Here is a 20,093-nt window from a genome sequence, read left to right on the forward strand (position 1 = left end):
GAATCAATACGTATCTATTCTATTAATGTGAAGCCTTAATGTTACATAAAAATATGAAAAGTAAAACTGTTTAGATGCCTTTAAATTAATGTCTAGAATTTATATGTAAATAACGTCCAACAGCTGCAAGTCTGCAGAGCTAACATGATCAATAAAACATACTTACAATCTCATCTCCTGGCAACCAGTATCCTTCTTGCTCAATACCAGCTTTTGAGCCTTTGCAGCCCACTGTTAGGGTCTCCACAATGAGACCGTCCTTCACGGCCAGGCTCAGCTGCCGGGTGGTCTCTTTTGGATGCATACCGTGGACCCGAGACATATACCTGGACACAAGGAGAAGGAAATGTAAGCCTTTGGGACTGAAAACAAAAGTAAGAAGAAGAGGAGGAGGAGGAGGAGCTGCTCTTTTATTATGAGTCATACTTATGAAATCCGTCAGGGAGGGAGGGAGAGAGGACGATGGGAGGCCTCAGCTCTATCAATCATAATATGTGAAGCCTAGATTCTGCTCTGTATGTTTAGAGAAGTATTCTGTCACAATAGTCCTGAACCAGCAAATAGAAATCACTGGACAGATTTTAATGAAATATCCTTTTAGCTTTGGCTTGTGGAGCAATTAGAATTAACTTCTCTCTGGCATGTTCTAAAGTTGGGATTTTCTGATCCTCACCTGTAAGCTTAGAATTATAAAAGTAATACTCTTAATAATTATACATTATAATTTACAAGATGCATTTTGTGTGAATTTCTTGAGATCATTTAGAAGTACTTTTGTTCTGTGTAATATTTTACTCATAACTCAGGAATGACACTAGAAAAAAATATAGCAGTTACGTGAGCGGCCACCAACACGCAAGCAGTACAGTGATGTGCGCTGTGATCAGCACGACAAAATGCTGTAAACAGAGTGAATACACTTTGGACAGAGTCACCAAAGCAGACACGTGTAATCATTGATAGGTTCTTCGTTTTTTAAAATAATTAAAAAAAAAAACTATTTCACGCATACCCCAGGGCCACAGAGAGGAACCCTGCGCCCCTATGTTCACCAGTTAGCTTGGGTCAGGTTAGTATTCGGCTGACTAGCTTAATGTCGTAGGGGTGTCCACATCTATCTCTATAGTCCCGTTTTGTGATACTGGGGATGGAACCTGGGATGCTCACATGGAAGCGTGTGGTCTACCCCCGAGCTACGCCCAGCCCCGCCCACCTAGCTCTTCAGAACTTTTTCTTTTTAAAGAAATAAGATGTTATAAATACACTTGAATTTGTGCATTTTCCCTTCCTCTCCAAACAAACCTTACCAATTTTTCTTCTAATAAACTATGGACTTCAAAGAGCCCTTCGCATGTGCAGAGAGACATCACGAGACAGGCCAGGCTGGACTCAGCCTCCCCTGGAAACAGCCAGCACTGAACAGGGCACCACACCCCATCCCAGGACGAGCACACACCGTCACCAAGTGTCACTCGACTCTCACAGCGCATCAAAGCGCAAGCACTCAGCGCCAAAGGACGCTTTAGGCCCAGGGGACGGACTCCAACGAGAACCCCCAGCAAGAGACTGGTATTTTCAGTGTGTGGAAGGTAACACCTTTCTGTTCTTTAAAAAAGAGCCGGGCATGGTGGTTCACGACTGTAAGGAAGGCTGAGACAGGAGGATCGCGGTTTGCAGACAGCCTCAGCTACTTAGTGAGGCTCTTTAAAACTCAGTAACACCCTGTTCCAAAATAAAGAAAAAAGAAAAGGGCAAGGGGTGTAGTGCAGAGGTAGAATGCCCCTGGGCTTCATCCCCAGTACCGAAAAAAAAAAAACAACAAAAAAAAAAAACACCACGAAACTTGCTTTTTCTGTGACTACATTACTTGAAGGGACCAAGACTGAAAGAAATGGACAGACTGTGGATGCCAACAGAATGCTAAACCTGGCAGTCGCTGTAATTAATAAAACAGCAAAGGGAGGTTAGTTCAAGCACACTAATTTTGTCACCTTTTCTAACAGTCAGGAGTTTTAAAAAAAACTACCTTAAGGATTCAGTACACTAAGTTAATAAACACGGTAATGAACATCCTGTCCACCGAGTACTTGGGAGGCGTAGGCAGAAGGGTTCGTGGTCAGCCTCAGCAGCTTAGCAAGGTCCCCACAACTCAGGGAGACCCTGTTTCAAATAAAACAACAAAATAAGGCTGGGGGTGCACCTCCAAGGACGAGTGCCCCTGGATTCAATTCCCAGTGCCACAAAATAATAAATAATAAAATTAGGGTAATCCTTAGGACAAAAAGACTTCTAAATTATCTGAGGAAAGTCACACAAAACACATTTTGTAGTGCACCCTAAAAACAAAGGAAACAGTAAGAACAAAAAGCAGATTAAATAAGAATTAAACCAAATATGTTTGTCTTTTTAATAAAAACAAAGTATCTAAATTGAACAACGTAAAAGAATGAAGAGTAGCTCAGACTGAGGGCCAGGGACAAAGGCCATTTGTAACCCAAACGGCACAGGCACCAGGGATCACAAGGAGGAGGAGGAGGAGGAGGATTTGGAACCCAGGTCAAGAGTCAGGTTGTTTTTTTTCCATTTTTCTTTTTTTTTTTTTTTTTTTTTGGTGGTCCTGGGGGTGGAACCCAGGGGCTTTTCTACCTCCGGACTATACTCCCAGGCCTATTTTATATTTTATTTGGAAACAGGGTCTCACTAAGTTGCTGAGAGCCTAAGTAGCTGAGGCTGGCTTCAAACCTGTGTGATCCCCATCTCAGCCTCCCAAGGGTGGAATTACAAGCATGTGCCACCACGCCCGGTTTAAGAGTCCTTTTTTAAAAGGACAAAGCACAACCTGGCGGTGGCACATGCTTGCAATCCCGGCTTGGGAGGCGGAGACAGGAGGATCCCGCTGGCTCAACCCAGCCTCCCTGGCTTAAGAGACCCAGTTTCCAAATAAAAATATAAAATAAAATAGGTCTGGGAGTTTAGCCCGGAGGTAGAAGGGTTTCCAGGAACCTCAGTACCACCAAAAAAAAAAAAAAAAAAAGTCTTGGGCTTTATTTGAAGGCCCAAGAAACTTCCATTAAAAAACTGATCACAAAATCACCAAAAGGTGAATTAAGAGATTAAAAGTGGTATCTATTTTTGCTAGTTACCATAAAATTAAAACACACTTATGACAAAACTAGAAAAGCCTCATAAACCACTGAGCCAAAAGTTATCAAAAAATTGTAAAAGACCTAAAACTGATGAAAACGTCAAAGCAGTACTAGTTAAAGATCAACTCAGGAGTTCCTTCTTAGGGAGAAAATAAAAGCAGCAGCATGAGCTGGTCTCTTCGGTGAAGACCCACTGTGCAGACACAGGCACCAAGCACAGGGACACAGCCACGTGCAAAAAGGGAAGGAGAGCCGGCCCCAGCCACTGCCTCGTTCACTTCTGTGCAAAAGTACCCCTTATCGGCAATGCCTGGTACCAGAGGTGTTCCAAGCTGAGGATTTGTCCAGATTTGACATATCTGCACATACACGAGGTATCTTGGGAATGAAACCAAGGTCTAAGCGAGACAGCCCGCGTTTCCTGGACACGTGGCCTGAACATCATTTAATTGTGTGTTTTTAGTGTATCTGCTTTCACTGAGGCTTTGTCATGGGAGACCAACAAGGGAACGTTCTTGTGGCACCATGATGGCACCAAAGTCTGTCAGATTTACCTCTGAAAAGAGGATTCGACTTTCCCCAACATTTTCTGTTTAGTTGCTGGTACCTATTAGGAAACCTTGCTAAATTCTCTTATTAGGTTTAAGTCTGTAAAGTCTATTGAACTCTTGTCTTATTGAGTAAAATGCACATCCCAGAGAGCAGCAGTATAATGTTTTAGATTTTGCAGGGGATTCTTAAATGTTTACCATTAAACAAAAAACTGAAGGTAGCTACTGGTAGATATGCATTTATCAACTCATGTTCAAATATGGTGCTTAGATTTCAGCACGTATCTTTTATTGAGGCTACTCGAGCTAAGAATGCCACTTTATTATTCCTTGATCCATCTTTATTGTGGGTTTGCACCCCACTAATGGGTTTTCTAAGCTACTGTGCACTCAAACAGCATGGATTGAAACACAATAAGGGAGACTATTTTTTTCTCAGTAATAGCAGGTTGGACTCGTCTTTCTTGGTTTAAAAACAAGCCAGCAATATATTTGGGTCATTTGACTTTATCCTTGTTCTTTGGGGGACGACAAAAGATGTACACAATGGCGAGAGGCTGGAACCAGGGAGCCCCTTTCATGGGGAGAAGGATCAGGGAAGGGTGTGGTGAAGGATTAGCCCTACCCAGAACCAAGAACAGGAAGAATGTAAAGAAGGTGTGCTGCCCAAGTAACAGTCCACACGGAAAATATAACACCTATGAGCCAAAGATTCCATGTTTTCTGAATGGAAAGTTGGCTTTAGGAAAATTAGGATAATGAATAATCTAATATGTATTCAAATTACCACCCAAAGGCTAAGGGGCATATATTTGTAATTTATAATAGAGACAGGTGTCAAGAAAGCCAACCTGTAAGTTACTTTTTTCCTATTTTTTTAAAAAAATTATTATATTCTTTAAAAATAATCTAAAAGAGGTGGAGCCATACCTATTTTTCTTAAACAGTAGAGAAAATACTAGAGTTGGGCTAGAGCATTGCGGATTCTAGTAGTGTCAGTAATATGATCCTAGCAAGCATTACAGTCCAGGTATATTTGACTTGGCTTAAGATTGTCAATTTTTTTTTTTTGCGATACTGGAGATGGAACCTCGCGGCATTGTACCTCTGAGCTACACCCCCAGCCCTATATTCTTATTTTGAAACAGGTCTCACCAAGTTGCAAAGGACCTCACTAAGTAGCTCAGGCTACCTGCGAACTGCGCCCTCCGGTCTCAGCCTCGCGAATGCTGGGATTGTAAGAGTGCGCCGCCACGCCCGGCTTGGTCAAATTCATTTTAAGTAAGCTCTGAAGGCTGCACAATTTATGTGAATCCCACATACAGCAAACTGCCCCAGCCCCTCACCCGTGTTCTTAGCACATCAAGTGCGCATTGGGTTTCCTTCATATGAAATATGGATGCTAATGATTCAGGTACAAAACATCCCAGGTCTCTCGGTTTCTTGGAAACTGCTTGGCCCACCAAAGAGACTTACCTTCTTCCATAAAGAGGCAAAAATAGCTACATATGTTTGGGATACATTTACAGGGACTTTCTAGTTTCCTGTTTTCATTTTACTTTCGCAGCAGTATGGAGATGTGTGCTCTTTACAGGCTATATTCACTTCCTCTGAACTTTCTCAGCATCCCTCCTTTCTCGGTCCAGGGCTGCACGTCTCACACCTGCGCTCGCCTTGCGCGGTCTGAGCCCCAGGGCGCTCCTGCCTCCCGGGCACCTCTTCAAGTTGTTGCTAAGCACCGAGGTGCGTCCAGGCAACAGGCATCAAGCCCTAAGGTGGGTCCTTCCCCTGAGACTGCTTTGCATGTTCCAAGACAAAAAATATATATGGTTAATGGTTATAGCCACGGCTCACTAAACATTTTTACAAAACAGATCTCACGAGTCATAATTTCCTGGAAGTAATTATCTGTCTTCCAACCCTAATAACAATTCAACCTCAGAAACTCCTCTGAGATGCATACACTGGGAAATAAGCCCACAATAAAAAAAAGATTAAACGGGGCCACGTCCCATGGAAGGAAAAAGCCCACCCCAACACACACACTATGCCATCTACGCACTGGAACGCATCCCGGGCCTGCCACGCCTCTGGCTCCCTCACAGCTTCACACTCTCACAGAATCTAGGGCATGGCAGAATCTCACAATTTCGATGGCAACGTGTGACAAGCTCATTTAGGTGTTTTTGATGAGATAGATGAACATCTTAACGGCACCGCCCCAGGATGTCAATGCCCCAGGTGCCCAGCTGGTCCCAGGGAGCTGGCTGGGGGCGGGGAAGGTGGAAAAAATCAAATTCAAGACAGAAATGTAAGTGGACATTGACTGAGTCTCTTGAGCTTAAAAGATGGTCTATGTATAAAAGCTATGGAAATGACAAGACACAAAATCTGACTAGTAAGACATGTGGGATTTCTCTATAAAGTACACCCAAAACCGGGTTTTTCCTAGCCTCTGTGACAGTTACCACTAACTTCCTTTCTGCAAGTTAAAATTAAACAATAAAATAGAAAAAGCAAATAAACAAGCTTATAACCTTAAAATACAAAACTAAAACAGTAAGTACACTAATTTCCCCATTACATCAGTAGGATGCTTGAAATCATTATTCTCAATGCTGGTAAAGGCACACTGCGACAGCCACCCCACACACCACTCGGGAAGTACTGTATGGAAAGCCGTTTGGCAGTACTCAAAATCAGCCTTGCAGATATTCCTAAACTTTACCAGGAGTCAGGAGATGGAGCACAAGACTTATGCAGAAAAAAACTCACATCAGGAAAATGTGCGTGCGTGCATATGTGTTATTGGGGACTTAACCCAGGGGCATTCTCCCCTGCCCTTTTTGTTTTGAAACAGGGTCTCAACAGGTTGCTGAGTCTCGCTCTGTTGCTGAGGCTGCCTTTAAATTGCAACACCCCTGTCTCAGCCTTCCAAGTACTGGGATTGTAGGCATGTGTCACCACATCTGGCTATGGTTACATCATGAAGTTCTAAAGAATAAAACGATTCTTTTTTTTTTTTTTTTTTTTTTTTTTTGGTGGTACTGGGGTTCCTGGAAGCCCTTCTACCTCCGGGCTACACTCCCAGACCTATTTTTACATTTTTATTTGGAAACAGGGTCTCCTAAGCCAGCATGTGTGGCTGGCTTTGAACCTGCGCGATCCTCCTGTCTCTGCCTCCCAAGGGCGTGGATTACAAGCGTGCGCCACCACGCCCAGCTATAATATACTTTTTATGATTATGGACATTTAGAACCTTTTTATGCTGGGCGTGGTGGCGCACGCTTGTAATGCCCGCGCTTGGGAGGCAGAGACAGGAGGATCGCACAGGTTCGAAGCCAGCTGCACTGGCTTAAGAGACCCTGTTTCCAAATAAAAATGTAAAAATAGGTCTGGGAGTGTAACATGGAGGTAGAAGGATTCCCCAGTACCACACACAAAAAAAGTATATTATATAAACCAAATAGAATACTATGTAGCTAATAAAATTAATGTTTCAAAAACATAATGGTGTGAGGAAATGTACACAGTATAATAAAATTTAAAAGAATCAGATCCAGAATTTTATGTGTGAATATACACATATACATGCATGTAGAGTTCTGCTGCCAGTAATAGTTGGTTAGGTTCACTGAGATCAAGCCTCAAATTAGGAAATCCAAACTTCTAAGAACTAATTTATTTAACTTGGAACATTCTGGAAGAGGCAACTAAGACGCTCCAGGCTGGTCAAGTTTTAACAACTTCTGGGACCAAAGACAAAATCTGCAACTCCAGTTGCCAAGGACGGACCTTGGTAGGACCTGCAGACTTTGGGCGCTCCATGCAGGACGTGCTCAGGGCTGGTCTACAGAGACCCAGGGCCCCCAGGACCCAGCTCCTGATCAGACTGGAGATGAGATCGGGCAGCACCCCCGGAGCCCACGTGTGCGTCTGCCGGTCCAACCGAGACCCGCGTGGATAAGGGCGCACGATCGCACAGAGGCAGAGGGAGACAGGAGGGAAGGGGTGGCCCTCTGAGCCGCCCAGTCCTGCCCACCCTGACCCCCGCCTGACCAGCAAGGGCAGGTGATGGTCTGGGCCCCCTTCCCAGCTGCGGCCTACTCCCAACAACTGAGTTAAATTTCCCTCATTTCTGAACTGACTAAAAAGAACTCTCAGTGTTCACTGAACACAGACACACTGCAAAGATTTCATGGAGTTTAACCCCGAAGCTCTCTCCTCCAGATTTATCATTAAAGGTACACACATTACAAGTGCTTTTTCTTTAAAAGGTTCTGATTACCCCAAATGTCACACTGTACGTAATTTTCTTCAATTATGACCTTGATTATATGTATAGTAACTTTAATTAACATTAGTAAAGTAAAACATGTAGTGATTTTAAAGCCAGTAGAGATTTTGATAATACTTCCATTAACAGGAAGTTTTCATTTGTAGGAAAAACAATTTTTCTGTGACATTTATACCACTTATTAACATAGGTTGGGCTACTTAAAGGGGAATGTGTTAAATTCAAAGACAATTTCAATAAGAACGAATTATATATTTTTTACATTATTAAATTGGGCCTATCCCAAAACTTCAACTTTTTGAAAACTACCCATTTTAAAAGAATGGTGCAATGAATGAAAAGGAGACGTCTATTTAAGGATGCAAAAATGACCACAGGTTCAAACTAATGCAGCTGTTTCAACTCTGAAATTGAAATATATTCTAAGTTTCATGGTCAAGTTCCTGAGCAGCTGGAGAAAGCACAAAGAGCAGAACACTCTTGTGGGACGCTCGCTATTACGTAACAATAAAGGTTTAATAGAAATTGTGACATTTCGCCGGGCGTGGTGGCGCACGCTCGTCATCCCCGCGCTTGGGAGGCAGAGACAGGAGGATCGCGCAAGTTCGAAGTCAGCCGCGCTGGCTTAAGAGACCCTGTTTCCAAATAAAAAAAAAAGTATAAAATAGGTCTGGGAGTGTAGTCCGGAGGTAGAAGGGCTTCCAGGAACCCCAGTACCACCACCAAAAAAAAAAAAAAAAAAAAAAAAAAAAGAAATTGTGACATTTCAACCCGAGTGTTCAATACACAGAGCTGCCCTCGGCCACCTGAGCGTTGCAACAATTTAAAAATGATTAACTTTCTGAAAATCGAAGGGATGAGATTCTCTCCAGTTTGAGTATAAAAAGTATCTACGGTTTAACTCAGTAATCCATATTTTATGGATTGTGACAGCAGATCTATCAAGAGCATCCTTACATCTTTACTCCAGGTATAAGCACTCCCTGAATTCCTTTCTCTCTTCCCAGGATTGAAATTATGAATTAACCAGTGCTTTATAATGAAAATGGATATTTCTTTTTTTTTTTCTTTTTTTGCAGTACTAGAGATTGAATTCAGGGACATTCTACCCCTGAGCTACACCCCTGGCCCTATTTTGTATTCTTTATTTTTAAACAGGGCCTCACTAAGTTGTTGAGGCTGGCTTCAAACCTGCGATCCTCCAGGCTCAGCCTCCCAAGTGCCGGGATTACAAGGGTGTGTCCCACGCCCAGCAAAATAGGATGTTTTAGAATTTGTTTTCAATTGCACTGTTATTTAAAATGTTCTATGCTTTTGCTTTTTAATTGTGATTACTAAACTTAAACCAAATCTAACTTTATTATCTGCAGTGTTTAGTACATTAGAACATAGTCTAACACACCTCTAAGATAAAATATCAATGATAAGCAAATTTATACATATAACTTACTAATTTTGTTGAATAGATTTTCTCTCAAATGTCTTTTCAAGTAACGCACTATTTTAAAACTTCTATTTTTATTTTTAATCTCAATTGTAAAAGGTGATCTAATTGGAGAAAAATAATTAAAAGAAAAAACAGGTTGCTTTCAATTCTATATAAAATTTCTCTTGATAGCACCAGAATTCTATTCACAAACAATAAATACTTAGCAGAATACACTTTCTAGAACAGTCACAGGAATGTTGCAAACAGGACAGTAAAACAACTTCCATGTAATTAGGGGATCATTTTCAGGTCAATAACCTAGCATAGAAAAATTTCTAGTGGAAGAAAAGAACTAGCTAAAAAGAAAGCATTGACTTAAATGACGGTGATTATTACCAGTTGACTCAGTGGCCTAAAGCAGAGAGGACCAGGTAGTCAATAGGCCTGGATATGACTGAGAGGTACCATCTGGGAACAGGAAGATGGCTGGCTGGCAACCATGGCAACCGTGAGGGAAGAGGTGGAGTCTCGGACTGATGCTCCTGTGTGCATGCCCACCGGTCCTCTATCATTTACTTTCCCTAACATACCTACCTCTGCATCTCTCATTTACTTTTCTCCTAAGTTTATTCATTTAGGAATTACATAGACAAGGAAACAGTTTTTAAATGTGCAGCTTGAAAAATAAAACAAACATTACTAAAGGGAGCAATTAAGAAAGAGACCTGGGGAAGGCACCAAATGAGGTAGTGAGGTATCCATATATGAATGTGTTCCTTGGAATCTCACGGTGGGTACACCAGTAAAAATTCAAAACTTATTCTGACACAGCTGCCTGGATGAGCAAGACCTAATCTGGGGGAAAAAGAACAAAAAACCACAAAAGAACAGGTGTGCTGCCACAAGCTTGTACTCTCAGTACTTGGGAGGCTGAATCATGAGGATTGCAGGTTTGCAGCCAGCCTAGCAAGGCCCTCTGCAACTTCCTGAGACTCTGTTTCAAAATTTAAAAAATGAGAGAAGGCTGGGGGTATAGTTCAAGGTAGGATGTCACTGAGTTCAAGCCCCAATACCAGAAGGAAAGAAAGGATGAGGAAGGATGTGGCGGAGGAGAGAATATGATGACAACATGCCCCATGGAGATGTTGTGGAAATTAAGGAGAAAAATAAATCATAAAGCAGTGTGCCTGTCACAAAATGAGTGCTCATTTAATATCAAGTATTTAAGCCTTCCTCAAAATCAGCTTATCCAGTTAGGGCAACTAATATTTATTGTTACAATATTTTCTTTCGTTGCTGCTGTTTTTTGCAGTGTTTGCGGTGCTGGAAAGCACAGGGCCTCGTGCATGCTGGGAAAGCACTCGCCACGGAGCCCCATCCCCACATCCCCAGCCTAAATACTCACTACTATTAATGTTTCAGCTGCCATGCTTCAAACTAACACACACACACACAGTAAGGGGCTCGCAAGAAAAGGAAGCAGAAATGTTTTCTCAGGATTACAGTAAGAATTTCGATAAAATTGATTTCCATATATATCACGGTATGAGCAAAGAGAAAAGGGAAGGGGCTGGTTATACTGAGGAATGCGTCTAAGCCTCAAAGGAGATGGCAGACCACTGGGATCTTCAAACAATACATGTGGCTGTCCATAAGTTAACTTACAAACACTCCACAGCACGCTCATGCCATTGAGAAGAGCGTCATGAGATGGACGCTCAGTGGAGAGAAGCTGGTTATGAAAGGAGAAAGAAAAGCTGGGTAGAAAACAGAGAAAGATGTTGGGATCTAATTGTGGAAAGCTTTGCACCAATGTCCTGCTCAGGTATTTAGACTGTATGCACAAGGGAAAATCAAGATGATTTTATGAAGAACACAATCATATGCAAAGTTTAGAAAACTAACTGATAAACTGAGGCTCTTGATAGGACACCTGAGAGGGAAGTCTGGAAAGGGTGTGTGGGCAGAATGGAGAACAGTGGACCTGCCAAACAGAAACAGTGCTTCTGGGGTGCAGTGGAGTGGGGAGCAGCAGAGAGGGCACGCAGGGGAGGCAAAGCCAGAAACACCTTGCGCGTGAACTTCACGGGCAAAAGGGGAGGCTTGGCACGGTGGACCATGCAACAGGATGATGCTCTGCATGTGGACGGCATGAGCAAGAACAGGCCGGCAAGAATGAGGCATCTGCTGAGAGGAGGCTTTGGGAAGGCATCAGCATCCGCGATAGGAAGCAGCTCAGTCTAGCAGATGGGGCTGGACGCACAGGCAGAAACCTATCAGGCAACACGCCCAGGCTGGGGTGGGGCGAGCAGGCCAGAGACATCCAAGGGGTCCACCCAGGTCCACCCATCCATCCTGAGAGGGGAAAGGAGCGTTCCACCAGTTCCACCATTTCACACTCGAAACACTGCTGTCGCCTCTGGCTAAAGGATAAACATCTCAGCGCTGGCGTGAAGACTGCTCGGCCCTCTCTGCCTTAGGTCCACATCCAATGCCTGCAGCTCCTCCACTTGACCCACGCAGCCCAAACGCAGGCTGCTTCTCTGCCTCCACCAGGGCTTCTCGCTCTGAGTCCCTCTCAAATAAGGCCCTCGGTGTTAGAGACGAGCGCTCGTCACACGGACTCACACACACCGCCTCATCCCTCTCCCACCGCGCCGTCCTGCTGTTTTATGCCGTAACAGTGACTTCTAATGTGATGTGCTTGTCTATGTTTCCCTCACAGAACCACAAGGAAGCACCAAGCACATAAAAACGGACGAAAATCTAAGGTAAGATGTGCGCCATATTAATTTGGCATACTGGAAAAAGTCACTGTGGATTTTAGTTACTCACAAACAGATACCTCTGGTTTAGGGCTGCTTATGTAAAATAACATAGTAAAGATAACAGCAGTAAAGCAGACCCACCACTCTACTTCCATAAAATCCCTAAGAAAGAATAAACCAATAAAGATGGAACTGAGAATACAGTAAGTAATTCTGTGAAGAATCCCTGGGATTATAGGAACAGTATAACAGTACTGAGAGATTTTAAAACTAACTTATGTTTCCCAAGAGGCTATTTAAGCAATATTCTTTTTCCTTTTCTCCAATAATTCTAACAAGGGAATAGAAATTTACAGACATAGCAAAATCTAACTTAAATAACAGTTCCTGAAAACTGGGTTTCATGAAGTTAAAATTCTGATCAGTAATGAAGTCATGGTACCTAGCTGAACTTCAAAGGCACCCTACACCTGAGAACTTACAGTTTAGATTTATGTCTATCTGTAGCGACAGGAAGAACTCAGAGGAACTCAGAAATGCCAATGCCAAACATGTCACAAGAGGTCAGAGGTCACAATTTCTACCATTAATTGATGCCCTACTCTGAAATATTAAGCTGAACGGGACTAATCTACAAGTCCAGTGTTAGTCACAAGACAAAGCTGACTCCAGGTGGGAAAGAAACCCAGCGAGCAACTACCTCCATTGCTTCCTCCAGCAGTCAATAAAAAATAACTTTCCCTCCTCCAAGCACACTATCTAGCCTACACACCATCCAGCCTGCAGAGACCTGCACAAAGTCCATACTCATTTCAAAGCATGTATGCCTTTACACTATCTGTAACACCTACTTAGAATAATTATGAACCTCTAACTGCCATGTTATAATGATCCCAATTAGATGTGAATAATCTCTTTGGGCTACAGAGGAAAGGAAGGGATGCCTGTAACTCAGTTTTATTGGGATGTTAAAATGTAAATGGCATTTAAAGAAGTAACACCTCGACGAGTTACGTCATGTTGGGACTCGGTGGTGGTAAGTTCAAGTTTCACTTCTGTTACCGACTCTTTTGTTATGATTTCTTATTCTTTGCTTATTGATTTGAAATCTGTAAAATAAGGACTATCATCATCATAAGTACATAAAAACTTTATAAATATTTGTTTAATATTAAGGAAATAATATTTTAAACCTTTATTATAAGGAAACCTACCCAAATTCCATAAAATTGAGAAATTCCTGTGCCAACTGTAAGAAGCATTTTTAGACATTTGAACTGAAAAAGAAGCTACTCTTCTGCTCATTTTCAGATAACCCTAAACTGAAGAGTATGTTTTCTTATTTATAATAAAGTAACTCATTCGACTTTAAGATGATTAAACATCACAAAACTGCCTCTGGCTTCTAGAAGTGTGAAATGTTTCTCCTGTAGACCAAAGCTGACCTGCGCTTACTTATCTCCCAAATGAGAATGCCTCAGGGATCTCACTGTATGGAATTTACATACAGCGTGTGAGCACAGGGAAAGCTTCACCGTTAATCAAAACTCAAACCCAGGCACACATGCCCTTTGACGGAAGATTAACTATTTTGGTAAAAGTACTTTTTCATACCATAAAAAAAGAACTTGTCAGAGAAGCTTCTCTTAGTTGCATTTTCTAAATATCTGAGATACCCGAGTGTGGTAGCTCACACCTATAATTCCAATTCTTGGGAGGCTGATACAGGAAGATTGCATTTTTGAGGACAGCCTCAGCAACTTAGCAAGTATCAGCAACCTAATGAGACCCTGTTTCAAAACAGAAAAAAAATTTAAAAAGGGCTGGGGGTGCAGCTCAGAGGTAGAATGCCCTAATCCCTAGTAACTCAAAAAAAGAAGGTGAAATATTCAATAATTTCAGCTGTGATTCCCTAACGTATAGTGCCTTTTCTACTTTGTGGGATATAATACTTGCAGTTAAATAAGAAAGAAAAATTTCCTGGCAACCCCATAGGAGGTAACTGCTTTGAACTCTGAGAGTTACACATCACCAGACTTACGTTAGAAGGTCTCTTTTGTTAGAGATGAGGAAATCATGATCAGTCCCTAAGAGTTCAATTAATTATGCGCACCAGGGGCTTCAGTGCTTTAAAAAGCTACGCATTCTGCTTATATTATTCCTTTCCCAAACTGCACACAAGTTTCACTATAAGGATCCTGTGTTTGAAGAAATATTACTGTTCATTCTGATATATCTACATGTCCTCTGGCAGAAGAGAATTTTTAAAAATTGCTTTTAACTCTCCGTTTGGACCTTAGAAATTATTCTTTGGCAAATATTCTTTACTGTCTTTAGCAAATATTATTTACTGAGTTTTTTTTTTTAAGAAAAACCACAAGATCGTTACAAACTGAGAATACAGCGAAGAGCATAGCTATTGAGTATCGAAAAGCAAAACACCCTTGGAAATACATGCGATCAAGTTAAGTGACGAGGGGTCCTGTGAACCCCAAACTTGGACAGGTGAGGAGAAATCCCCAAGAGCTTTATCAACATCTGTGCAGAAGAAAGAGCAGCAGCTCTTCCCGTGGGCGGAGCACCGGATGGGAGCACTAGCAGGTGCTCACCAGGACCTCGCCTGCGGGCTCATCTGACAAGAGCTGTGGCAACTGCGCAGGCTCACATCCCCCTGCAGATGACTTACGATGGCCCTGAGCGCACAGTCGAGTCTCAAGGGGGAGGATAATGCACCCCGTGAATGCCCAGAATGAGCAGCCAAAGCTCCTTCCAGCACAAAGCCTGGAGTTATTTTAAAAGACCGCCAGTATAAGAAAGGGCGGTTTCAGAAATATAAGGGAAAAATGAAAGCCCAGGAAGTCTTTGGGAACTACTGAGCAAAACTTTGGGCAATTCTTAAAAATGGCATAAAAGAGTTTTAGAGCCTTAATTAGAAAAAGTATTCAGAGTCACCTGTTCCCAATGCAAGGTCAGGAAAACTGACTTCACACCCAAATGGCCCAGTGGAGTTGCTAAGGAGCAGAGGCATCTTCCCATGGCGAGGCTCACGGGGAAGACGCGGCGGGAGGCCTGACGGACCTCGGACCCGAGAGCCAGAGCCCACACGGGTCACGAGCTCACAGCTAGACACCACAGCTAGAAAGCCCAGAAGGAGGTCCACGTGAAGAAAGTCACTTCAGAAGCTAAGTCGACACGAGCAGACAGCATCACAGATAGAAAGAAGCTGCAGAGTTTAAAAATAAAAAAGCCGGGCGTGGTGGTGTACACTTGTAATCAACCCCAGCATTTGGGAGCTGAGACAGGAGGATCGTGGTTCGAGGACACGATCAGCTACTTGGTGAGGCCCTTTGCAATTCAGTCAGACCCTGTTTCAAAATAAAGAATAACAAAAAATAGGGTTGGGGGTGTAGCTTGGAGGTAGAATGTCCCTGTATTCCATCTTCAGTACCGGAAAAAAAAAAAGGATGGAAGCAACTCAATAAAATTAAGGTGTGTGTGTGTGTATGTGTGTGTGTGTGTGTGTGTGTGTGTGTGTGTGTGTAAGAAATGATCTCACGATTATATCAACCAGGAATTGAAGTGTATCAAGTGCATTTAGATGCATGAATTTCAAACAAGACATTAAAAATTAACTGGCTATCAATAGATGATACTATTTTAAACTGGTAAATAAAGAGAAACATACTACTTTTCCTACATGACCAATACCAAATCGCTGACGGCGAGAAGCTCGTGGTCTTACAGAAGTACTCCGGTTCTTAGATAAAATAGATGACTACCACCTTTCAAGCTTTAATGAATTAGCTCTAGCACCAGCAGGTATAAACACACAACGAGAAAGCACAATCTATGTCCTGACAGCGGGAACCCCCATGCGAGGCCAGCCTCCACGCCAGGCCCACGTGCAACTCCACTTCCATGAAACGCAGAGGATGAGCCACAGGTTAAGCCACACACAGCGAGCCCCAGGAAGCCCAGAACCAACCCAGCTTCTTCAATAAACCAGCCAAAGAGACAGCTGAGCCTCCTATGGTGGCAAGCAGAAGCAAACCATGGCCTGGAGGTCAACTGTACGCTGTGGAATGCACCAGGCTACCAGCCGAGCACCTTAAAGGCCACAACTTAATGCGAGACTGAAACCATAGCTTTTTTGTTTTAATAATGGCGTCAACTTGCCAGTCAAAATAGAGACCGAAGCTTGGCCACACATACATTCCTGACATTTATAGCCTATGGCAACCATATATTTTTCAAGTTTGAAAGATCTTTCTGTTTTTACACTTGACTATAACTAAGCAAAGGAATTTGACTTAAAGAACTCTAAAGTTTGAAAAGCAGTTACCTTTTAAGAGTGCAGAACAGGAACATTAGGATTTAGGGCAAGAGATGAGACTTCCTGCCATCGCCCAGTGCCCGCCCTGTCCAACCTCAGGCCCGGGTCAGCAGCGGGCTGGGCCGTGGCTGAGGCCAGGGCGCCGTGTGCCACAGCTCCTCGGGGAGCGACGCCTAGCAGGGCGCAGTACAAGCGCGGCTCAGGCTGTGCCCGCAGCACGGGCACTCCAGGGCTGCTGTCCCACGGGCAGCTGCACGAGGCAGAAGAGACTCCGCCTCCAACCACCCCTGCGTTCACTTCCTACCTTCTCGCTCGCTTTCCATCTTCAGATGAAACTAATAAACCATGATGAGCTACGGACTTTAAGACGCGAAGGAAAGCCTACCTCGGATCCACTTAAGGCCGTCCTGATGAAGAAATGAGGAAAGAGTGTGCAGCGACAGTCCACCACGAATACTGAACAGACGCGTGAATGCCCCCGTGGACAGTCTTACAGCCGCTTGACACACGTGCTCACGCGCGTGCACAGGCACACACACGCGCGTGCGCTGAGCTCATCTAACAGGCACGGGGCCCACTGCACGTGCGCCACCTCTCAGGCCGCAGTGGTCACGACTAATGACACCACGCTGGGGACTCGGAGGCTTCTCAAAGGACACCCCAGAGCTCCCAGAGAAAGACAGAGGCACACCCGAGACACTGAAATCGCTTGCGTGACTTAAAACAGGGAAACAGAAAAATAGCATCTTATCCCAACACTCTTCTATAAGCAATTTCTAGACACACACTGTGCTTTCTGATCGCAATCCTAAGAAGACAATGTTTTCTGCTCTCCCAGGGGGGTTTTGTTTCTGTCCGTGGCATCGGGGATCAAGCCAGGGTCTGTGCGTGCCGGGTCGGCTCTAAACCGAGCTACGTCCCCAGCGACTCATCTCCAAACATCTGTTCTTACACTAACACCGCTCCTGAATTGGTTCAGGACCTTGTCACAATGCCTCCAGTCAGCTCTTCAAAACCTAACACATTATTAAAGTAACTTGTTATTTTATTCTTATTTTCCACGGTGTTTCCATCATTTTCTGTATTCTTACGAGGCTACTGGAGCTAAGTGGTGAGCACGGCCTGTCTGAACACATTCCCGGGGCAGGTGCCTGTGACAGCCCTTGGCCTCTCATCCCCCCCAATCTCCCAGCGTCCCTCCTTCGCTGCCTTCATCACTGTCACCGTAACACAGGGAAGACACGAGAATACATGGAAGTCCACTTTGTTACTTACCAATAAAGCCCTCCCTCAAAACAACACTTATGTAAGACAGTGTTCACATATTATCCGTTTTCCATATTTATAGATGGCATCTAACAAATTTGGGGAGAGACGAGTATGAAGATATTCTACAGAAATTAACAAAAAAATCAAACATCTAAAAATACAAATTACACTTTGTTTTAAAAATACCAAGAGAAACAAATGTAGCAAAACAAAATCAAGTTCCTAACTGAAGATTCTCATAATTAAGAATAATAAAGAAAAGATCACATGGTCTAGTTTTTTCCTATACTGAATCTTTGTCCACTAAGATAAATAGTATTTGAAACAAGACCAAAAAAAAATGTAATTGAATGTTTATTTCATGGACTTCTAAAATAGAATGACTTTATTGTTAAGGATACTCTGTTAGTGGGCAATGAACCACTAAGACTTTGCTGTTGTTTTTAAGTACAGTATCAGGGATTGAGCTCAGGGTCTCACATAGTATGCTAGGCTCTCCACTGAGGGATGTCCTCAGTCCTTTGTATTTTATGTTTAGACATAATCTTGCTAAGTTTCTGAGGCTGGCCTCAACTTGCAATCCCCCGCCCCAGCCTCCCAAGTAGCTGGGACTTCAGGTGTGTGCTGCAGCACCCAATTTAATGAGATTTTCTTATTGGCACACCTGTAATCCCAACATCAGGGAGGCTGAGACAGAAGGACCAGTCTCAGCAACTTAATGAGACCCCCTTTCAAAATAAAACATTAGTGCTCAGGGTCTGGCCTCGAGGTAAAACAGAATGTCCCCGGGTTCGAGATCCAGTACCAAAACTAAGTGTTTATTACTACACATGCCATGCTCATCCTATACTGAGTCACGAGCAGCAGACTATTTTTAGACGGCTTTGCTACATAAAAGTGATTAAGTAGACACTTTTAAAATAAAATACTCAGTCTCCAAAAATTAAAATTTTTTCTAAAAATCTTTTAAAAATAGAACAGACTGATAGTCTCCTTGTCAAATGTTTATGAAAGTTCTAAATACAAGTTGCTCGCACATGTGTCTGCATTTCTTTTCCTAACAACTGAATATTTCTGCAAGAGAAAAAGCGACCTCGGTCCTTTGAGTACCTTTGGCCAACATAACAGATTCCGCAGTTCTGGGCTTTCCCCGAAGTCTTATCGGAAGCCTCACAGGCATGCTTTAGTTCCGGGTACTTACTTTGTAATACGGTCAATATTGGCAATTTGCTTCTGGTTCCTTATAATCTCAATGGCTGCCCACAGATGCTGGATAGCTTTTGTATCCGCCTGTCGTCTTTTTGTTAAACGTGCCATGACCTGTTTACTTCTTTAGCTGTAGTAATATACAAAAAGATAAGGCAAAAAATGTGGATTACAAATGATCATCAACACAGTAACATATTCAGCACCTCTTAACTATTGACATTAATGAATAGAGGATTACCAACTTTTTATTTTAATCATCTAAATCACATTTTTATTTCATAATAACTGGTATTCACTTCATTACATCATAAATGACATTTTAAAATTCAGAATAAGATGTTCTTCCCAAGAAGTGTCTACCTTCATATATACATATATATATATATACAGATACATACACTTATGTATATATGTATATATATATATATTATTGTAGAGTATAAAATACTACCAGATAAAGTTTCATTATTATATTATACTATGTAAAATTTGACCAATACAAAATGGAATTTAAATGTCTTAATTGTTTGGTTCTTCACATTTTTGGTCAATGCTTTAAAGTTCCCATTTGATATACATATGAGAGCAACATTAAAAACAAAACCACGGCAGGGCGTGGTGGCGCACGCTTGCTATCCCAGGATTCGGGAGGCTGAGACAGGAGGATCCAGGTTCACAGTCAGCCTCAGCTACTTAGTGAGGCCCTTTGCAACTCAGTGAGACCTTGTTTCAAAAAGTAAGAATAAAAATAGGGATGGGGGTGTAGATTGGAGGTAGAATTCCCCTGGGTTCAATCCCCAGTACCACAAAAAATTAAACCATGAAGAGAAAAAATATAAAAGATAATGACTTGTGGCATGAGCTGGGGGAGAATGTGGTAGAGGGCTACTAGAGATAATCAAGTTCTTAGATGTTAGGCTCAGGGGTATTTATTACATGAGGAAAGAGCATTGTTACTTTATTCAAACTTTAATATTATGGGTGAGCTGAAGAATACAGTCACCACACCTCCACACAAGCTTCCAGCCGCCCCTAACAAGGCTAGAGAAAAACTGGGGAGGGGCGTCAGGGGCTTCGGATGTCTGCAGCCC

At 42.7% G+C, this 20,093-nt stretch overlaps 1 protein-coding gene across 10 annotated transcripts in view; it reads right to left on the bottom strand.

The window, feature by feature from the left end:
• Positions 1-19,110, bottom strand: part of ZMYND11 (zinc finger MYND-type containing 11) — a gene marked incomplete at both ends in the record, with an annotated part of 58,145 nt that extends 39,035 nt beyond the window's left edge. For all 10 annotated transcript variants that reach the window (XM_080717182.1, XM_080717174.1, XM_080717181.1 and 7 more), the window contains 2 exons: positions 167-326; positions 18,995-19,110. In XM_080717182.1, the coding sequence (XP_080573308.1) occupies positions 167-326; positions 18,995-19,110 (276 nt within the window). The remainder of the gene's footprint in view (positions 1-166; positions 327-18,994) is intronic.
• Positions 19,111-20,093: the final 983 nt, after the last annotated feature.

The sequence above is a fragment of the Muscardinus avellanarius genome (assembly GCF_963383645.1).
Source record: "Muscardinus avellanarius genome assembly, chromosome: 20".
In the NCBI taxonomy this organism is placed as follows: domain Eukaryota; kingdom Metazoa; phylum Chordata; class Mammalia; order Rodentia; family Gliridae; genus Muscardinus; species Muscardinus avellanarius.